The sequence below is a fragment of the Chlorocebus sabaeus genome, chromosome 28, assembly GCF_047675955.1.
Source record: "Chlorocebus sabaeus isolate Y175 chromosome 28, mChlSab1.0.hap1, whole genome shotgun sequence".
Classification (NCBI taxonomy): Eukaryota; Metazoa; Chordata; class Mammalia; order Primates; family Cercopithecidae; genus Chlorocebus; species Chlorocebus sabaeus.
The window spans coordinates 16,805,479-16,827,990 of NC_132931.1; the positions used below are offsets into that span (position 1 = coordinate 16,805,479).

The 22,512-nt window shown below is 43.2% G+C and overlaps 2 protein-coding genes and 1 pseudogene across 4 annotated transcripts in view; all 3 read left to right on the plus strand.

Moving 5' to 3' along the window:
* The window catches only part of RADIL (Rap associating with DIL domain), an 84,168-nt gene that overhangs the window by 13,422 nt on the left and 48,234 nt on the right, over positions 1 to 22,512 (plus strand). The gene's annotated exons all lie outside the window — the stretch shown is intronic.
* LOC103246923 (large ribosomal subunit protein eL22-like) lies at positions 33 to 6,238 on the plus strand (annotated as a pseudogene).
* On the plus strand, positions 9,934 to 12,418 carry PAPOLB (poly(A) polymerase beta). The gene has a single exon (XM_008018810.3). It carries the CDS (start codon positions 9,934 to 9,936, stop codon positions 11,842 to 11,844), a length of 1,911 nt encoding a protein of 636 aa, XP_008017001.1. The 3' UTR covers positions 11,845 to 12,418.

Consider the following 22,512-nt stretch of genomic DNA (forward strand, 5'->3'; position numbering starts at 1 on the left):
GGAACCTGCAGCCCTGGTCACCCGGCAGCGCGATGGGCTGCCCTCCTGCCCCCAGCGCTGTGTTGGAGCTGGCAGGTGGGTGGCAGGCCTGTGTTGTTGCTGTGTGCCAGCTCTCAGTTTGCGTTTGTCGTCCTGCCTTGTCACTCAGGCTGTCCCCGATGATAGCCAGGGGTGTCCGGGCCACAGGGACTGTTGTGTGCACGCGGGAAGCCGCCGCTACCTTCCTCTGCTGACTGGGTGCTGTGAGTTCTGTCCTCCCGTGTCCCCAAACATCTTCGTGGTTGTTTTCATTTGAAATATTTTTCTTCCGCTATGACTCTGACTTGAAAATAACTCTTATCTTAGCACAGTGAAGTTTCGTGAAAGGATTGCTTTTCCTCTTTTTATGTGGGAATAATTCACTGCCACTTGACTGGGACTTCCCTTCCAGTGGATTCCCAATGACAGAGTCACCATGGGAAACGTTCACTGTATGTGGTCTGGCTAAAAACAAAACAACCCCAAACCTTTTTTCACCAGCCTAAAACTAGAAAACTTATTGAACTTTAAAGACATGTTTGAGCATTTCCAATTCAAAGAGAAAATGAAGTCGAATGGTTAGCTGCTCACAGCCAGTTTCATCCTTCAGTTTACTGCTTAGACTTTTAAAAAATCCATAACTTTCAGTTTGGTCATAGAAGCACTGTTAACAGCCCTGTTGTCCCCTGAGCTGAGTGAGTCCTGGAGGGGCAGCACCCCCTCCTGCCCTGGGGACTCGGGTGACGTCCAGCTATATTCTGTAAGGGGCCACTGACAGAGTTTAGCATTAACACCAAAAACACAGAGGGATGTTGTCACTGGTGTGAAATGTTTGAAAGACAAAATAGGGCACGGTGGCTCACACCTGTAATCCCAGCACTTTGGGAGGCCAAGGCAGGTGGAGCGCCTTAGGTCAGGAGTTCGAGACTACCCTGGCTAATATGGTGAAACCCTGTCTCTACTAAAAATACAAAAAAATTTAGCCAGGCATGGTGGTGTGCACCTGTAATCCCAGCTACTTGGGAGGCTGAGGCAGGAGAATTGCTTGAACCTGGGAGGTGGAGGTTGCAGTGAGCTGAGATTGTGCCACTGCACTCCAGCCTGGGCAACAGAGCGAGACTTCATCTCAAAAAAAAAAAAAAAAAAAAAAAAAAACACCAAAAAAACCAAAACCAAAACAAAACATGTTAATATCTGTTGGTTCCCAACAGTGACCTATAATGTTGGTTGAAAGATGTTTGGGGATCTGTTTAAATCATATTGAGCAGCGTCTCTCGTGGTTTCAGAGAATATACTAACATAGAGAATGTATCGTTTTTGTTTTGAAGGTTTAAGTGGCAGAAGTGTTTTCAGAGGTTTCAGATATATATAGACTGAGAGAAGTCAGCTCGCCCTGCACCCCCTTCCCTGCCATGCTGTCGTCCATCTTTGTTTGTCGTTGTTGTTGTTGTTTGAGACAGGAGCATACTCTGTTGCCCAGGCTGGAGTGCAGTAGAGCAATCGTGGCTCACTGCAGCCTCACTCTTCTGGGCCCAAGCAATCCTCCCAGCTCAGCCCCTCTGAGAAGCTGGGAACACAGGCACATGCCAGCACACTCTACTTATTTCTTTGTTTTATTTTATTTTTTTTTGGTAGAGATGAGGCCTCACTTTGTTGCCCAGGATGGTCTTGAACTCCTGAGGTTCAAGACCTCAGGAGGTCCTCCTGCCTCGGCCTCCCAAAGTGCCAGGATTTCAGGTGTGAGTCACTGCACCTGGCCTGAGTGTCCATCTTTGTGAAAGAGTCAGATTCTCGAATGCCTATGATAGGTTTGAACAACACAAGCAAGGGTGGGAGGGATTGACCTTATTAGTCTTGAGATATATCTTAAAGCCATGGTGATGGAAACTATGTGGTTTTAGGGACAGGAAAAGACAAATAAAGCAATGGAACAGAAGAGATAGTGCAGATGCAGACCAAATACCCTGTAGGAATTGGGTGGGCTATAGCATGCATCATAAATCCTGGGGAAAGAATTTTGTAAATGATGTTGGGATATATGGATTCACCTATATGGAAAAAAAAAAAAAAAGGAAATTGGATCCTTCCTCCAAATGCATCAGAGACCTACATGTCAAAGGTAAAATTATATAGCCAAATGAAATATTGCATAAAGAAGGCTTAAAAAGTGCAAACTGGTTGGGCATGGTGGCTCACGCCTGTAATCCTAGCACTTTGAGGGGCTGAAGTGAGAGGATCAACTGGGCCAGGAGTTGGGCCAGGGCAACATAATGAGACTCTGTCTCTACAAAAAAAAAAAATGAAAATTAGCTGTGTGTGGTGCCACAGGCCTGTAGTCCCAGCTACTCAGGAGGCTAAGGTGGGAGGATCACTAGAGCCCAGAAGGTCAAGGCTGCAGTGAGCTGTGATCATGCCACTGCACTCCAACCTGGGCAAAAGGGCAAGACCTCATCTGTTTTTGTTTGTTTGTTTGCCTTTTGAGATGGAGTCTTGCTCTGTCACCCAGGCTGGAGTGCAGTGGGGTGATCTCAGCTCACTGCAACCTCCACTTCCTGGGTTCAGCCCATTCTCCTGCCTCAGCCTCCTGAATAGCTGGGATCACAGACAGCCGCCATGAGGCCCGGCTAATTTTTGTATTTTTAGTAAAGGCAGGGTTTCACCATGTTAGTCAGGCTGGTCTTGAACTCCTGACCTCAAGTGATCTGCCTTCCTTGGCCTTCCAAAGTGCTGGAATTACAGGCATAAGCCACCATGCCCAGCCTGGTTTTTTTCGTTTTTTTTTTTTTTTGTTTGTTTTTTTAAGTGCAATCTGTAAGGAAAAAAAGTAGATAGATTTGACTATATCAAAATTGAAAATTTCTGTTTGACCAAGGACACTGTATAGGTAAAAGGTGATATACTAGAAGAAAATGTTTGCAATATCTAAAACTGATGTGATGAATAACTAGAATAAAGTAATGCATGTCTAAAGATCAGCAAGAAAACGGCAAAACATTCACTAGAAAACATGAGGCTGGTACAAGTTTGCCGCTGGAAGAAGGTGAAACAAATGTAGCTAACACACACAGTAGGGGAGGCTAGCTTCACTAATGCCCTTGCCACCCACGGCTGGCTCTGGCTGCAGGGAAGCTGGACAAAGATTTTGGCTCTGCATCCTCTAGTACAAGGCAAAGAAGTTGTGAGGGTTGCGGATAGCTAATCCACAGGCTGCCACATGTATACATATATGTTATTTAAAAGACAACCGTTCATTTCCCCAGAATAAGAAACCAATGATGTCAAAGTCGAGGTTATGAAAGTTAGTTTCTCTGGCCTGCAGCCATGATCAAATGCCTAATGCAGGACAACCATCTCACCAATATGGGGAGCAAGTAAGTGCAGAGGAAGGGCCACACAGGCTTCTCTGTGCTTTGTGTGGCTGTTGGTTTCCAATCTTTTGGCAGATGCTCTGGTGGATGGATAGGATCATTTTCTTTTTTCATCGTCATTCTGTCCTTGGGAACGCACTCTAGTGTATTAATGAAACCATTCCAACATACCTTTCATATATTTGGATTCATATGTATCCTGAAGACATAAATAATATTTTGTATATGTTTAATTTACCTAAGTGGGATTGAGCTATAACTCACATTACTTTATTTATTTATTTATTTTAAAAATAGAGACAGTGCCTCATTAAGTTGCCCAGGCTGATCTCAAACTCCTGGGCTCAAGTCATGCTCCCACCTCAGCCTCCCAAAGTGCTGAGATTACAGCCATGAGCCACCACACCTAGCCTCTCATTATGTTTTTGACACCTACCCATGGTGCTCTAGTCAACTCATTGCTTTTGACTGATGCATAGTTTTCCATTATACGCCTATACCATATGTTCATTTCCCTAAGCACAGACACTCAAACTGGGTACAGATTCTTCCTACTAAAATGGTGACACAGTGAACCTGTTGATGGCCTGTGCAGAGTTCTCGGAAGCATTCTTCCAGGAATGGAGCTGCTGGATTACAGAGCATATGTGCGTGTCATTTCCTGGTAAGCATGGCTGGACAGCAGCTTCCTCAGAAGCCTCCTGTGCCTGTGTGCCGCTCCACACTTTTAGGCGCTGCTTTAGTCCATTTCTTGTTACCACAACAGAATACCTGTGGCTGGTAGTATACAAGGAAAAGAGGTTTATTTATCTCACGGTTCCACAGGCTGGGAATTTCCAGGGCATGGCCCTGGCTTCTGGTGAGGGCTTCCATGCTACATCATCACATGGCAGAAAAGGTCAAAGGGAAGCAGACAGGTGCAAAGAGGGAAACCTGAGGGGTGCCCTGGCTTTATAGCAGCCTACTATTCTTGGAAACCCATCCATTCCTATGAGAACTGATCTGGTCTTGCCAGAACGAGAACTCATTTACTACGGTGAGCACAGTACCAGCCGTTCATGAGGGATCTGTCCCCACAACCCAAACACCTCCTACTAGGCCTACCTCCAGCACTGCCCCTTTGGGGATCAAATTTCAACATGAGTTTTAGTGGGGACAACCCCATCCAAACCATAGCACTGACTGTGCCGCTGTCCTCACCCCTCACTGACCCAGGATAAGTCTCCCCTGGAGACATTTTCAAATCCAAAGGTATTGCAGTGGAGTGGAGTGTTATAGGAACGCAGCCATAGAAAGTCCGTAGCTGTCTTTTGTGAGCAGCTGTGCAATGAATAATTAAATGATTTCCCCAAGGTCACAATGTATAGATTTGAAATTGCCCCTCTATCTAGTTAAGACCCAAGAAACAGGTTTTCTCGATATTGATTTGCCAGAGATCTGGATGAGAAATAATTTTTTGTTCTCATTTATTCATAAATAAAATTTGGCTACTCTGTGTTAGGCTCTTGACTAGGGACTGGATATGTTGCAATAGACAAAACAAATACATCAATTTAATGGATTTATAAATAAATGATTTCATGGAGTCAGGAGTCTAGTGGACAGTCAAAACAAAGATATGGCTGGGTGCAGTTTCACGCCTGTAATCCAAGCACTTTGGGAAGACAAGACAGGCCAGAAGTTTGAGGCTGCAGTGAGCTATGATCGCACTACTGCACTCCAGCCTGGGCAACAGAGGAGACCTTGTCCCTTAAAACACACACACACGCATACACACATGCACATGCACACATACACAGATATAATCACTCAAAAAACATGTACAGTCATGCACTACTTAATGATGGTGATATGTTTTGAGAAATCCATCATTAGGCAATTTGTCATTGTTGGAACATCCCAGAGTGACTTCCACAAGCCTAGATGGTATAGTTTACTACACACCTAGGTTGTATGGCATAGCCTATTGCTCCTAGGTTACACACCTGTACAGTATATTTCTGTATACTGAATGCTAAAGGTAATTAGAACATAATGGTAAGTATTTGTGTGTCTAAACATATCTAAACACAGAAAAGGAGTTCATTCACCTCCCTTTCTGCGTCTGCTGCTGCCATAGCTCCTGTGAAAAACTTTGTGGTGAAGGGGGGCAAAAAAAAAAAGAAGCAGGTTCTGGCTGGGCGTGGTGGCTCACGCCTGTAATCCCAGCACTTTGGGAGGCTGAGGTGAGTGGATCATGAGGTCAGGAGATCGAGACCATCCTGGCTCACATGGTGAAGCCCCGTCTCTACTAAAAATACAAAAAAAATTAGCCGGGCGTGGTGGCAGGTGCCTATAGTCTCAGCTACTCAGGAGGCTGAGGCAGGAGAATGGTGTGAACTCAGGAGGCGGAACTTGCAGTGAGTTGAGATGGAGCCACTGCACTCCAGCCTGGGCGGCAGAGCAAGACTCCGTCTCAAATAAAAAAAAGGCAGAGCAAGACTCTGTCTCAAATAAAAAAAAAAAAAAGAAGAAGAAGAAGAAGAAGCAGGTTCTGAAGTTCACTCTTGATTGCACCCACCCCGTAGAAGATGGAATCATGGATGCTGCCAATTTTGAGCAGTTTTTGTGAGAAAGGATCAAAGTGAACAGAAAAGCTGGGAACTTTGGTGGACGGGTGGTGACCATAGAAAGGAGCAAGAGCAAGATCACTGTGACATCCAAGGTCCCTTTCTCCAAAAGGTATTTGAAATATCTCAACAAAAAAAATTTGAAGAATATTGGGCTGCGCCTAGTTGCTAACAGCAAAGAGTTATGAATTACATTACTTCCAGATTAACCAGGACGAAGAAGAGGGGGAAGACAAGGATTAAATTTCATTTATCTGGAATATTTTGTATGCGTTCTTGAATAAAACTTGGGAACCAAAAAAAAAAAAAAAAAAAACCACACTGAAAAGAAACAGTAAAAATACAATATTATATTCTTGTAGGGCCATCATTGTATATATGGCCTGTTGTCCAAAATGTCATAATGTACATGACTGCAACTACAAGTTGTTTTATGTGCTATGAAAAAGAAGCACAGGTGCTCATTTGGAATGGTGGTGAGGGAAAGTCACTCTGAAGAGGTGAAATGTAAGCCAGTCTCAAAGATGACAACACACCAACCAGGTAGAGAGCAGTGGGCAGTCGGTGGGGCAGGAAGAGCATTCTGGACAGAGAGAACAGCATTGTGTGGAGATCCAGGGATGAGAGAGAATGACGCAAAGGCAGGCACTGCAAGAAGGCCATTGCAACTGGTGCAAAGGGGAAAGTTGCAGCAGGTGTGGCTAGACAGATAGTTGGGGGAAAGATCAATCTGGCTTGTTATGTATTTTGGATTTTACACTGCATATAATGGGAGATCATTGGAGGGATTAAAAGATGACTCTGGCTCCTAGGTAGAGAATACTTTGAAAAGGTCAGTAATAGGAGATTAATTCGGTTGTTGTAGAAGTTGAAATGAGAGTTGATGGTGGCTTGGACTAGAGTTATAAGGGAACAGGTAGAAAGCAGTAGAGGGATTTTAAGTATATTCTGGAGGTGAAATCAACAGAACTTGTAAATGACTTGGATGTTGAGAATGCAAAAGAGGGAGGTGTCCAGAATGACTCCCAGGTTTCTCCTATCAAGAGTTGGATAGAAAGAGACGCCATTTCCTAAAATGGAGACTGCTGAGAGAGAAGCAAACTATGGGAAGAAGAGTTAGAGTTCTCTTTAAACTCTGTTAAGTTAAAGATATCCAAATACAGGTGGCAACCATGGGCAGTCAGATAATATGGATCTGGAGTTCAAATATAGGTGGCAACCATGGGCAGTCAGATAATATGGATCTGGAGTTCAGACAGAGTCTGATTAAAATATGAATTAATCTGTAAGTAGGAGATATTTAAAGCTGTGGAAATCAGTAGATTAACCAGGCAGTGAATGTACATGCAGTGAGGAGAAATGAGGGCTTAGAATACAAACTGGAGGAACTCCCAACATCTAGAGGTCAAGTAAAGGAGGAGGAATCAGCAAATTCGACTGAGGAGTGGCCAGACATGTGGAAGACAACATAAAGAGTATGGTATTGCAGAGGCCAAGGTGAAGCTACGATAGGTCAAAGAAGATGGAAATCATTGGGGTCATGGATTGGGCAACATGGAAGTCACCAAAGACCTTTCTGATAGCTGTTTTTGAGCATGCAAGCCAATGTTGAAATGGATTGAAAAGAAGGTATTTATATTTCTGGCAATATATGGGATTAATTATCCTGGAAAATCTTTCTATGTAAAGTGCCTGGAAATGTTGGATAAATACAAGAAGTCATTTTTTTAATGCATATCTTACCCAGGAAAATAAAGGAAATCTCTAGGGGTGGAAAAAAAGAGAGGTGCCTTGAAACCTCAGAATTTTAGCTGATTCTGAAACTAGAACCGCCCTAGAGGCATTTGCCAGTCTTGGAAACCGAGAAACTTAAGTTTACCAGCTGTCCAATAAGAGACAGAAATCTCTTGGGACCTTAAAAGGTAGGAAGTTAGAATTGAGACCCCTCCAAATACAATTGGAATCCTCAAAGGGTGACACATTGAGTGAAAAATGGAATAGGAAAAATCTGCTACCTGGTGAAAGGAGATGGCAAAGGAAGTTCTCTCTCTTGACCTGGGTGGGAAAAACTAAAGACTGTTCCTTAGAATTGAAAACCACATGTCCTCTCACATGTATTTGGGGTTCAAAGTTGCACCACCTAGATGTTGTGGATAATCCCTGGATAAGAAATTACACTGTATGTAATTCTATAGTGTACAAGAACATCTACTGGAAACAAAGCAAATCCTCTTTGGAAGGACACATCCTCTACACAGGCATTCCAAGCCTCACCAGAAATGAGCTCACAATCCAAAATTACAAGACACAAGAAGTAGTGCCACTGAGTTCTTGGACAACAACAAACTATATGGTTTCTCAAGAGCATTTGGAATTAGAATCATTAGTTATAGAGTACTAAATATGTATGTTTAACACGTTTAAAGAAATAAAAGGTGGGGGAAAACATGAAAGAACAGAATGCCATCTACAAGGAAGAGAAGCTTGGAAAAGAACAAAATAGTGTTTCTAGTAATAAAAATATAAGTATTTAAGTGGATATTTCAATGATACTTAAACAACAGACTAAATACAACTGAAGAGAGGACTTGGAGGTAATCTGGCATCACCCAGAAAGACACATGGCTTAAGAGACATGGAGGACAGAGTGAGAAGGTTGACAACATGTCTAGATGAAGAGAATCAGGAGACAGGTGGGAGAGCATATTCCGAGGAAGTGCCTGAGAAGTTTCTGGAGATCATGAAAAGCATGACTTCTAATTCGGGAATCATACTGTATCCTGGGTAAGATTATATATATATATATATATATATTTTTTTTTTTTTTTTTTTTATTTCTTTGAGACGGAGTTGCACTCTTGTTGCCCAGGCTGGAGTGCAATGGCGCGATCTCAGCTCACCACAACCTCCACCTCCCAGGTTCAAGCAATTCTCCTGCCTCAGCCTCCTGAGTAGCTGGAATTACAGGCATGCACCACCACACCTGGCTAATTTTGTATTTTTAGTAGAGACAGGGTTTCTCCATGTTGAGGCTGGTCTCGAACTCCTGACCTCAGGTGATCTGACAGCCTTGGCCTCCCAAAGTGCTGGGATTACAGTAGTGAGCCACCGCGCCCGGCCTGGGTAAGATTGTTAAAGGGAAATCTATGCCTGGACACAGAGTGGTGGGATCAGACAGGGCACTAGGGACAGAGACTTTTACAGCTGCCATAAGAAAAGGCAGACGAGCAGCAGTTCATGCAGCTGTGGAATTCTCAATGAGAACCAGAGGACAGCAGAATCATGCCTTTAAAGCATGGCCAGAATACAAATGTTGACCTCGAAATGCTGCCCCAGCTAAACCAACGTCCAGCAACGGCCCAAGAAACAAGACAGAAACTGCTTTCCACCAACGGGTTCCCACTGTGAAGGGGTCTTTGGACTGCCAAAGGGTGCACGCTAGGGTGAAGTGGGCAGAGGGTGCCCCCAGAAAAGACACACATCTGAGATGTCAGGGGACTTGGGGAGCAAAGAATTAGATGGGTAAAGTTGGGCAAATATGTAAAATAGTGGTAATAAAGGGTTCACTTTGGCCGGTTATAGACAACGTGAGCCCTGTTCACCCCCATCTAGAGCCCCCCCGCGCAGCGGGAGGGGTCCCTCGGCCCAGAAAGTCGTGGCTCCCGTGAGCCCTCGCGCTGGCGGCCGGTGCGCAGGCGCCCACGCGTGTACGGTAGGTTCTGGAACGCGGCCGCAGAGGGGTCTGGCGCCATGTTGGGACTGAGGGGAAGGAAGAGAAGCTCCTGAAGGGGCGGGCGCGCAGCGGGAGCGGGAGTGGGGTCGGACCAGGGCAGCTAGAAGCCCTGCCCTTCCCGCCTCAAAGGATCATGACCCGGGGGGCGGCCGCGAAGGTCGCGGTGGTGGGGGACGTGCCCTGGAGGGGCGGGTGCTGAAAGGTGATGCCGTTTCCGGTGACAACCCAGGGACCACCGCAGCAGGCGCCGCCGCCGAAGTGCTACGGCATCTCCTCGCCTATCAGCCTAGCGGTCCCCAAGGAGACGGACTGCCTTCTCACCCAGAGGCTAATAGAAACCCTCAGGCCCTTCGGGGTCTTCGAAGAGGAAGAGGAACTGCAGCGCAGGATTTTAGTTTTGGAAAAATTAAATAATCTGGTAAAGGAATGGATACGCGAAATCAGTGAAAGCAAGAGCCTTCCCCAGTCTGTAATTGAAAACGTTGGCGGAAAGATTTTTACGTTTGGCTCTTACAGATTAGGAGTACATACGAAAGGTGCAGATATTGACGCCTTGTGCGTTGCACCAAGGCATGTGGATCGAAGCGACTTTTTCACCTCATTCTATGTTAAACTGAAACTACAGGAGGAAGTAAAAGATTTAAGGGCTGTTGAGGAGGCATTTGTGCCAGTTATCAAACTCTGTTTTGATGGGATAGAGATTGATATTTTATTTGCAAGATTAGCACTACAGACTATTCCAGAAGATTTGGACCTAAGAGATGACAGTCTGCTTAAAAATTTAGACATTAGATGCATAAGAAGCCTTAACGGTTGCCGGGTAACCGATGAAATTTTACATCTAGTGCCAAACATTGACAACTTCAGGTTGACTCTAAGAGCCATCAAACTGTGGGCCAAGTGCCACAATATCTATTCCAATATATTAGGTTTCCTCGGAGGTGTTTCCTGGGCCATGCTGGTAGCAAGAACTTGTCAGCTTTATCCAAATGCAGTAGCGTCAACTCTCGTGCGGAAATTCTTCTTGGTATTTTCGGAATGGGAATGGCCAAACCCAGTGTTACTGAAAGAGCCTGAAGAACGGAATCTTAATTTGCCTGTATGGGACCCAAGAGTAAATCCCAGTGATAGGTACCATCTTATGCCCATCATCACACCAGCATACCCACAGCAGAACTCCACATACAACGTGTCTGTTTCAACCAGGATGGTCATGATTGAGGAGTTTAAACAGGGACTTGCTATCACACACGAGATTTTGCTGAGTAAGGCTGAGTGGTCCAAACTCTTTGAAGCTCCAAGCTTCTTTCAGAAGTACAAGCATTATATTGTACTTCTGGCAAGTGCACCAACAGAAAAACAGCATTTAGAATGGGTGGGCTTGGTGGAATCAAAGATCCGAATCCTGGTTGGGAGCTTAGAGAAGAATGAATTTATTACACTGGCACATGTGAATCCACAGTCATTTCCAGCACCCAAAGAAAATCCTGATATGGAAGAATTTCGTACAATGTGGGTGATTGGGTTAGTGCTAAAAAAGCCAGAAAACTCTGAAATTCTCAGTATTGATCTCACCTATGATATCCAGTCTTTCACAGATACTGTTTATAGGCAAGCAATGAATAGTAAGATGTTTGAGATGGGTATGAAAATTACTGCAATGCATTTAAGAAGAAAGGAGCTTCACCAGCTGCTGCCTCATCATGTGCTTCAGGACAAGAAAGCACACGCAACGGAAGGTAGAAGATTGACAGATCTGAACGACAGCAGCTTTGACTTGTCTGCAGGCTGTGAAAACAGCATGTCTGTGCCTTCATCTACTAGCACTATGAAGACAGGCCCATTGATTAGCAGTTCTCAGGGTAGAAATAGTCCTGCCCTGGCTGTAATGACAGCATCGATGGCTAATGTACAGGCTACTGAAATTTCCTTGCAACAGATGAATACCAATGAAAGTTCAGGGGTTGCATTAAATGAAAGTATTCCTCACGCTGTCTCTCAACCTGCCATTTCTCCATCACCAAAGGCCATGGTTGCCAGAGTTGTTTCTTCGACATGTCTCATAAGCCATCCAGACCTTCAGGAAACGCAGCAACAAACATATCTAATCCTATAGTTGGAGTCTAGAGGATATTCTTGCCTCATAAAGAAGAAAGGACCAAGAAAAGCAAAACAGAAGAGGAGAAACTCAATACAAAGACAAGTACAACTCCATTAGAAAAATTCAGACAGCATCTTCTCTGTTGGCCTCTCAGGTAACATCAGTATAGGTCTTTCCAGTATCCCCATTCTCCCTGCAAATCCAGTTCCTGTTATCAAGAATTCAGTAAAAAAGGTTGAATGGTTAAAAACAACGTCAAGGGTCCATGAACAATATCTGCCAACTCAACCTGTTGTCTTCAAATACTAAAGAAGGAGAATGAAGGGTACAGGACTTGATATGACTTGAAATAGATTGAGGCTTATTTGGTAACTTCCTTTATTGGGCCAGTCTTGATCAGAAGTCCACATTAGTATGTGACAGCTAGAGGTACTGTTATTAATGTGTCAGCAACAGTTACATTAACTATTTCAAAGGACTACTGCCCTTAAAAAGAAAAAAACCTTTCAGCTATATTTGTACCCGTGACTGACATCTGGACTGGATTTATGTTTGATGACTTGTTGGGAAAATTTGCAATACAAACTGGTATCAGAATTCCTTATACTGATGATGCACTTTATATTTTTTATTAGAAAGTAGAACTAATTTTAGATTTTCCAAATTGGTGAATTTTCTTTTTCCCTGAAGAGGTTTGTTCACTATTAATCTTAAAATTGGATAACATTGTGCAGTGGTGTACTATACTTCAGAGAAAGCATAAAAGTACATCTACCTCAGTCCCTATGAGGTAGCTGTAACCCTTTAAAATGAAATGTCAACTTTAAGGTATGTATTTGACATCAAAACAATCATTAGTAGGTCTTCGATTTTGATGGCACACTAGGGAGAAAGGACACACTGGTTTCATCCGTAGAACTGTTTTAGAGAGTAATCAGCGATCAAACATTTTCTTTGAACTGACAAAGCTCCATGTTCTCTTTTCCTCAATCATTAGTCCTAAAACAAAAAAGCTTTTTGCCTCCCCCTCTTCTCTTTGCTTTTATGGCCACAGTATGCTTATGCTTATGTGTCATTTCACAAGAAAAAAAGAATAATATTCTCTAGACCATGATGTGAAACCGACAATCCTGTGGCCACATGGCACAAACACCAAATATTGGTTACAATGAAACACCAAATTTTAGCAAAACTTTACTAAATGTAATGTCTGTGAGATATGTTTCTGATTTGGATGACCATTTGATCACTTCATATGAGAAGTTTTGTACATTCCACAGAATACCTCCTTATGGGAAAGTTAATTTCCAATTGTACACATAAGCAAAAAGGCATTTTCTTCAAGAATTTTAAGCACATTTTTATTTTTAAATGATTTATCAAAATTCATCTCTAAATTTTACATGTAGAAACATAAAAAAGTAATTTCTAGCAAGCACTTGACATCTTATTGGCTTTCTGCTCTTTTAGTCTACAAAAGATTAGCAGTACTTTAAGTTGAAAAAAAAAGATCCCTCATAATTAAGCAGTAGAGCATCTATGTTTAGGAAATGTGAGGGGCAACAGATGTGAATGAATGAAAGTTTGGTCTTTCTTAATCTAGACAGCAAACTTAACAGGCTTTCCAATTAGCCTTGCTTTAACCCCTCCTGTCCCTCCTCTGACTCTGCACTTTTCGTGTTAAACTGCAATTACTTAAACTCTTTTCTTGTCTTTCTGGATTAATTTTCTAAAGTTGGAATATAGTCATGTCCTTTTAGGCTATAGAGACTTTTCTTTCACCATTACCTTCTGATCTCTAGTATACAGTATTTCTTTTTCTCACATCTTTGCCCTTTCACCACAATAAAAAATCGGGTGAAGTGTGCACAGTATCTGTATTTCGAATGGCTATGGTGTTAGGTTGAAATGGCCAGGCAAAAATTTAGTCTGGTCATTTTGTTTACACATTGGGAAAAAAATTAGTTTATTAAACATTACCTGTAACTGTATCTGTTTTACCAAGCTGGAACCTTGGAACTTTTTATTTCTAATTTTTATTACTTGAATGTCAGACCGTTTTTCCTGTGATGTACCTAGTGAGTGGAGTTTGCTTTGTTTTATAGTATCTATACTCCTGGTATATTCAAGCACTGTTTTGAAAACAGATGACTTATTTCTCCATTAAAAATGCAATAAAAATAAATGGCAAACAAGCAAAGTGAAACTAAAATACTGGACAGTAGTACGATTTAAATCTAAGATATGAATTCAGATGCACTTACATTGTTCTGAAGGAGAGTAGAGACACTGATGAACTTTCCAACTTAGTCTAGAACGTAATAATGTTTAGGGAAACATGAAAAGGTTAAAATTTCAAATCAGTAAAGGTAAAAAATGAAGTTAAGCCGAATCCAAAAGAAGGCAGGAAAAAAAGGGGGAAAGCATACAAAAAAATAGAGTAAAAAGAAAACACAATCTATGGTCATAGAAATGAAACCAAATATATCTGTCACTACAATAAATGGACAAAACTTCGTGTTTTAAAAAGGCAGAGACAGATTCCATGGGAAAACCAAGTCCAACTGTATGCTGTTTTACTTAAGAGAGACACAACCAAAATAAAAGGATGGGAAAAAGGCATGCTAATGAAAAGAAGCTGGTATAATAACAATATCATTCAAGTAGGTGTCAGAGCAAAAATAATTATTAGGGGCAAAAGGACCATGCATTAATGATAGAAGACCTACCGCATCAGGAACATTGAATAATTTAAAACTTGTCTGCACCTAATAAATCGGCCTCAACATAAAATAACAAAGATGAACAGAAATTGCTAAATATGTCATTATCATAGAAGATTTCAAAACAGCCTTTTATTAACTGATATCAAGCAGATAAAAATAGAAGGGAAACAGTTTTTGAACACAGTCCAGCGTAGTGGCTGGTGGACTTTTCACATTAAGGACCAGATAGTAAATATTTTCAGCTTTGTGAAGCCGTCCAGTCTCTGTCACAGCTACTTAACTCTGCCTTTGTAGAGGGCAATCAGTCATAGACAATATGTAAACAGATGGCCAGAGCTGGATTTGTCACCCATCCCCCTCAGCCATTGTTTGCCATCAATGATCTGGGGAACATTTGTTATAGAACCTTCCACCCCACAATTGGAAAATGCATATTATTCTTAAGTATTGGGTGTGTACAAAAATTAACCTCATGCTATATCAAAAGTAATATTTAACATACTTCAAAGTATCTGATTTATAGGACATGTTCTCTGACCACAGAACAGTAAGTTAAAAATTAAGTAACAAATAGCATAAAGAAGACACAAAAAAGCTCAAGTCATAAAAGAAGAGATTGGTACAATTAAGAGATTTTGTTCATCAGATAATGAACAGTGAAAAGTGAAAAACTGAAAAACAGGCCCTAAGCTGGGAGAAGATTTTGTGATAAGATAAAACTGACAAATGGCCGGGCGCGGTGGCTCAAGCCTGTAATCCCAGCACTTTGGGAGGCCGAGACGGGCGGATCACGAGGTCAGGAGATCGAGACCATCCTGGCTAACACAGTGAAACCCCGTCTCTACTAAAAAATACAAAAAAACTAGCTGGGCGCGGTGGCGGGCGCCTGTAGTCCCAGCTACTCGGGAGGCTGAGGCAGGAGAATGGCGTAAACCCGGGAGGCGGAGCTTGCAGTGAGCCGAGATCTGGCCACTGCACTCCAGCCTGGACGACAGAGCGAGACTCCGCCTCAAAAAAAAAAAAAAAAAAAAAAAAAAAAAAAAAAAAAAAAAAAACTGACAAATGATTACTATCCAGAATATATTAAGGATGGCAAAGGAAAAAGTCTATTTTAAAGATCAACAGGCCGGGTGCAGTAGCTCATGCCTGTAATCCCAGCACTTTGGGAGGTCAAGGCGGGTGGATCGCTTGAGGCCAGGAGTTCGAGACCAGCCTGGGCAACATGACAACATGACAAAAAGCCATCTCTACTAAAAATACAAAAATTAGCTGGTCATGGTGGCACGTACCTGTAGTCCCAGCATGTACCTGTCAGTCCCAAGAGGCTGATGCAGGAGAATCGCTTGAACCCAGGAGATGAAGGTTGCAGTGAGCTGAGATCGCGCCACAGCATTCCAGCCTGGGTGATGGTGACAGTCTGTCTTTTAAAAAAAAAAAAAAAAAAAAAAAAAAAAAAAAACTGGATGCAGTGGTTCATGCTTGTAAACCCAGCGTTTTGGGAGGCCAAGGCAAGCGGATCACTTGAGGCCAGGAGTTTGATTCCAGCCTGACCAATGCGGTGAAACTCCACTTTTTGTATTTTTCTCTACAAAAGATACAGAAATTCGCTGAGCATGGTGATGCGCACCTGTAATCCTGGCTGCTTGGGAAGCTGAGGCATGAGAATCGCTTGAACCCAGGAGACGGAGGTTGCAGTGAGCTGAGATCATGCCACTGCACTCCAGTCTGAGCGACAGAGCAAGACTCTGTCTTAAAAAATGAAAACAATAAAATCCCCAACAACCCAGCTTTAAAAAATGGGCCAAAGAAACGCATAAGCATTTCACAGAAGAGGAACTAGGAGCGGCCAATAAACGTGAAAATTTGCCCAATCTCAGTAATAATAAGGAAAATACAATATAAGACCAGAGAGGTATTTCTTTTTTCTTTTCTTTCTTTTTTTTTTTTAACAAAAATATAAAAGTCTAACAGTGTCTAGGTATGGTGAGGATGAGGAGCAATGGAAACTCGAACACGGTGCCAGTGAGAACATGGTGCAAATTGTTTTGGCCCCTTTGGGAAGCAGCTTGGTCTCAGCTAGCACAGTTGACAGCGGGCCCACACTCTGTGTTCCAATTATTCTACTCGTAGGTCTTCACCCTTGTGCTGTGGGACACTGGTGTACTTCATCTTACTGATCCCCTTAGTCTTTGGGGTGACCAGCGTCTGTGGGACCACAGCCACGTCCAGAACCCTACACACCTTCTAGTTTACCTCCAGTGTGCCATTTAAATACCATAATTTTCTCTAGTATTTCTCGTGGTGGTAGAAAAGTCAGCATTTGAAAATGAGTATTTATATCAATGTTTTGTCGTAGCCTAAAGTTCCAAACAATCCACATATCCATCAATGAGGGAATGGCTGGATGATGGCATATTTGTGCAATAAATACCATAAAGTTGTGAAATTAAACCGTAGCTACCTGCGTCAGTGTTAGCTGTGTCTCATCATGTTGGGGGGAAAAGCACATTGCAGAAAAATGCACAGAGCATGATACCATTTATATAAGGTTTCAAAATAAGCAAAGTAGAGCAGTATAATTTAGGGTTCCAAAAATGTGTGGTATAACTATAAATGAAAAAAGGCCATGTTAAACATGGAATCCAGGAAAGTGATTCCCTTTGGTAGCATGAGAGGTGGGGACAGGCAGGAAGATGTGCTTGGGAGGGTTGATGGGATTCTGGAACTAGTTCATTCTTTTTAGGTTGGGTGGTGGATGAAATGGTGTTCATTTTGTTATTAATCTAAGTTACAAATGCTTTCATATGTGTGAAATATAATTAAACAACCAATACCAAAGTGGTATCTTTTTGTTTTTGTTTGTTTGTTTTGAGGCGGAGTCTCACTCTGTCACCCAGGCTGGAGTGCAGTGGCACGATCTTGGCTCACCACAACCTCCGCCTCCCGGGTTCAAGCGATTCTCCTGCATCAGCCTCCCAAGTAGCTAGGATTACTGGCACCCGCCACTATGCGTGGCTAATTTTGTATTTTTAGTAAAGATAAGGTTTCTCCACGTTGGTCAGGCTGATCTCAAACTCCTGACCTCAGGTGATCCACCCGCCTCGGCCTCCCAAAGTGCTGGGATTACAGGCATGAGCCAACACGCCCGGCCTACCCCCAGCATCTTCAAGTCAGCAGTGGCATGTCGAATCTCCATCATTCTTTGAGTATTTGACTTCCTTTCTGCTTTTTAAAAAGTCCATGTGTTTAGGTGAGGCCCACCTGTATAATGGAACCCTTTTGATGAACCCAGAGTGAACTGATGAATAAACTTATTTACATATCTGCAAAAATCTATTTTGCCATACAACAAAACATAATCATGAAATGACACAAACAGTTCCCACTCACACTCAAGGTTGGAGGGCGGGTTATGCAAAGCCAGGGTCACTGGGGGTCATCTTAGAATTCTGGTTGCCACAGTCTGCCATCTGGCCTCCAGTAACCCATAGTTACACCCGCATGCAAAACACTCACCCCATCTCAAGGTCCCCCAGTCTCATCCTATTACAGTATCAGTTCAAGTCTAAAATCTCATCATCTTAATCTAAATCAGGTGTGAATGGGGCTTCTGGGTATCCATTAAGTACCACTCTTGGGGCACTATTTCTTTCCATCTGTGGACCTGTGACACTAAAGACACAAGTATCTGTCCCAACCCTCCCAACTTACAAGGGTGGAACAGGCATAGGGTAACAGTCACTCTGGTTCAAAAGTGAGGGAAATGGACTGGGCACGGTGGCTCATGCCTGTAATCCCAGCACTTTGGGAGGCCGAGGCAGGTGCATCACATGAGGTCAGGAGTTCGAGACCAACCTGGCCCACATGGTGAAACCCCATCTCTACCAAAAATACAAAAATTAGCAGGGTGTGGTGGCACATGCCTGTAATCCCAGCCACTTGGGAGGCTAAGGCACAAGAACTACTTGAAAGGCGGAGATTGCAGTGAGCCAAGATCGTGCCACTGTACCCCAGCCTGGGCTACAAAGTGAGGCTCTGTCTTTAAAAAAAAGGAGGAGGAGGAGGAGAAGAAGAAGAGGAAGAGGAAGAAGAAGAAGAAAGGGGCAATGATCACTCTTGTAATTCAAGCATTTTGGGATGCTATGGTGGGAGGATGGCTTGAGACCAGGAGTTTGAGGCCAGGAGTTTAAGACCAGTCGGGGCAACATAGCAAGACCCCGTCTCTACAAAAAATAAAAAATTAGGCGTGGTGGCACATACCTGTGTTCCCAGCTACTCAGGAGGCTTAGATGAGAGGATTGCTTGAACCTAGGAGTCTGAGGTTGCTGTGAGCTATGAACATGCCACTGCACTCCAGCCTGGGCAACAGAGCTAGACCCTGTCTCGATAAATACATAAATAAATAATAGGAGAAAATGGAAGGTAAAAAGGTGCCACTGGTCTAGCCCAAAGCATTTTTGAACTCCAGTGAGGCAAATTCCAGTCCAGTGGAAGTTCTTTTGTTCCATTCCAAAGCCTGGGGATAGTCTCTTAGCTCTGCCTTCTGTCCTGTTGGTGCCACCCTTCTGGGATCTTGGCTTCATCCTCTGAGTCATCTTTCCCTCTGCATGGACGGTAGCATGTTTATCAGCTACTTCCTGTCTGTAGCCACCCCCTTCATTTTTCAGTGTCTCTGTTCCTTTCAGTCTAGGCCAGCAGTGTTTCTGCTGGCATAATTTTCTGAAGAACTTGTGGGCCGGATGAGGATTTCACGAGAATTCACTCCGTTAGACAGAAGCCACATCCATAAATGTCTCTGAGATAATCCCTTCTCTACTTTTAGCTGCTGGTGAGATGGTAGAGGGACAGTGCTCTTGAACTTCCTTGAGGTGCTCTGTTTTGACTAAGAAAAATATATGAGAAACACCCTTACTCTACTGAATCATTTATGTGACCAGGTACCCTGACCTTTTGGTCTTCCTGGGTTTCAGCAAAGCGTTGTCCAGGCCCACACTTGGTTTTTCCTCTCTGCCTCCCATCAGAAGCCATTTCTGACTTTTGGCATCTCTTGTCATCTGGAGAGGCTGTGCATTTTCAAACTTGTCCAGTCCTGGTTCTTATTTTGCTGAACAGTTCTTCAATTTCTGTCTCTCCTGTTGCCTCTCACCATAAGCAGCAAGAAGAAACCAGGGGGCACCTTCTATACTGTGCTTGGAAACCTCCTTGGCCATCTTTTCAGGTTCAGCATTTGCAAATTCTGCTTTCCAACAACTGCAGGATGACAATTTCAGTGAGCTCCCTGCCCTCACATCACAAGAACCCTCCTTCCTCCAGTTTCCAGTAACATGCCTCTCACTTCCTTCTGAGCCTTTGCTGGCAGGTTTGTGAGCATCTAGGTTTCTGCTGTTTGCAGCAATTTGGCCTTTCTCTGAGGTGATTTAGGAAAGTTCTCACTTTATTCTGAGAAAGAAGCAATGTCTTTACTGTGCACATTTCCTAGTGGCCTGTTCAAGGTAATCTAGACTTTTTCCATCCTGCTTCTCAGAGTCCTTCCAGCCTCCACCTATTGCCTGATTACCAAAGCACCTTCACGTTTTAGGTATTTGTTACAGTAGCACCCCATTTCCTGGCACTAAAATCTGAACTTTTCTTTCTTTTTTTTTTTTTTCTGAGACAGAGTTTTGCTCTTGTCACCCAGGCAATGGCACGATCTCGGCTCACTGCAACCTCCGCCTCCCAGGTTCAAGCGATTCTCCTGCCTCAGCCACCTAAGTAGCTGGGATTACGGGTGTGTGCCACCATGCCCGGCTACTTTTTTTTTTTTTTGTATTTTTAGTAGAGATGGGGTTTTACCATGTTGTCAAGGCTGGTCTTGAACTCCTGACCTCAGATGATCCACCCGCCTTGGCCTCCCAAAGTGCTGGAATTCCAGGCTTGAGCCACCACACTCAGCCCTGAACTTGTTTTCTATTGCTTGCAACTACAAGTACAGCTTAAAACTATACTATTTAACTTACATTTTCCACAAGTCAGGAGTCTGGGCATGGAGGAGCTAGACCTTCTGTCCAGGTCTCACACAGCTGCATGCAAGGTATCGGCTGGGCTGCATTCCTCTCTGGAGCTCAGGGACTTCTTTCAGACTCACAAGGTTGTTGGCAGAGTTCAATTCCTTGTGGTTTTAGGACTGAAGCCTCTGCTTCTCTCCCCTCCTCTCTCACTGGCTTACAGCCGGAGACCACTCTCAGCTCCCAGTGACTGCTGTCAGGTTGTCCCCGTGATGCCCTGGAGAACTTCCGTGGCATCACACACTTCTCCCGCTTCATCTCTCTCTGACTTCTCTTCTTCTTCATATCTCTCTGACTTCTCTTCCGTGACCAGCTGGAGAGAACTCTGGGCTTTGAAGGAGCACACGTGATTAGGTTTGGCCCAATGAATAACCTCCATATCTCAAAGTCAGCTGATAGACAACCTTAATTATATCTGCAGAATCTGAATCTCTTCTCCCATGCAGCATAATCACAGAGTGAGCCCAGAGGGCAGAGATCATGGAGCCATCTTAGAGTTCTGCCTACCATAGTGACCTTCCATGCTTTTTCTGTGCTTATATTATTCTGCAGGGGACTTCTTACATATGTATGTACATACCTACAGGGTTCTTTTTGTCAAAGTTTTTTTTTTTTGTTTTTTGTTTTTTTTTTTAAATGGAATCATCTGTGTAGTGTGGGTAAAAGGAATGAAGAAAAAAATGAAAAAAAAAAAGGGGGAATCATATACTTAGGTTTCTGTATTTTTCATACCAGATCCTGTCTGGAAATTACATCGTGTGTTATACCTCCAATTCATTCATCTTAATGGTTATGGAATATTCCTTGGTGTAGACGAAACACTATGTATTTGGGGATTGTTAGGAACAATTTTGCAACTTACCTTCCTACGTATACCATATTTCACCAAAGAAAAGATGTTATCAGTAGTAAGATCACCAGTGTTAACCAACATAAAAAATACGACAATTAAATTAGGACATAATACTTTCTTTTTTTTTTTTTTTTTTTTTTTTTTTTGAGACGGAGTCTTGCTCTGTAGCCCGGACTGGAGTGCAGTGACCAGATCTCGGCTCACTGCAAGCTCCGCCTCCCGGGTTCACGCCATTCTCCTGCCTCAGCCTCCGGAGTAGCTGGGACTACAGGCGCCCGCCACCTCGCCCGGCTAGTTTTTTGTATTTTTAGTAGAGACGGGGTTTCACCGTGTTAGCCAGGATGGTCTCGATCTCCTGACCTCGTGATCCGCCCGTCTCGGCCTCCCAAAGTGCTGGGATTACAGGCTTGAGCCACCGCGCCCGGCAATACTTTCTTATTATCTAGGATTTTTTATTTTTGTACTTAAGCTATATCGTATCTAAAGATTTATTTCAACACAGATTTTGATCTGTATTCGTTTTGTGCGTACACAGAAAGGTATGCAGGAGTGAAATGAATTTAGAGTCTAAGTCTTTTCAAATCAGAGCCGTCCCTGTCCACACTCCCCACACAGTATCATTTTCTTTGTCCTCAAGCGGATTGGTGATGTGGCATCCCCTGCTGTCTCATCTCTAGTATGTTCTTCCAAGCCACTTGCATGTTCAGTCTGCAAGTTTGTTGCAGATAACAGCTGGAAGGTATGTTCATTCTTTGGATGGTCCTGAATTAACTGAAATGTTGCAGAATCTCGCCCCAGGCAACAACCACCAAGTTCTCGCCTCACAGCTGCAGCCTGGCTGACATTCCACAGAATACAGGATGTCTTCCAGTTCCAGAGATGTTAGAAGATAAACACGTGTCTTTAGGAGTTGATGGAATTGATCCTATGAATGTTCGTTCATTCATTCATTCATTCATTCATGTAGTAGAATGAAAACTATGTACACTTAAAATTTTTTACTTATTTTCACCAAAGTTATGTATATATATGCACAGTTAAAGCAATACTTTCTCATTAC

Bases quoted from the DNA above. Each gene is read 5' to 3' on its own strand.
- PAPOLB (XM_008018810.3), top strand. From the start codon at position 9,934: ATGCCGTTTCCGGTGACAACCCAGGGACCACCGCAGCAGGCGCCGCCG.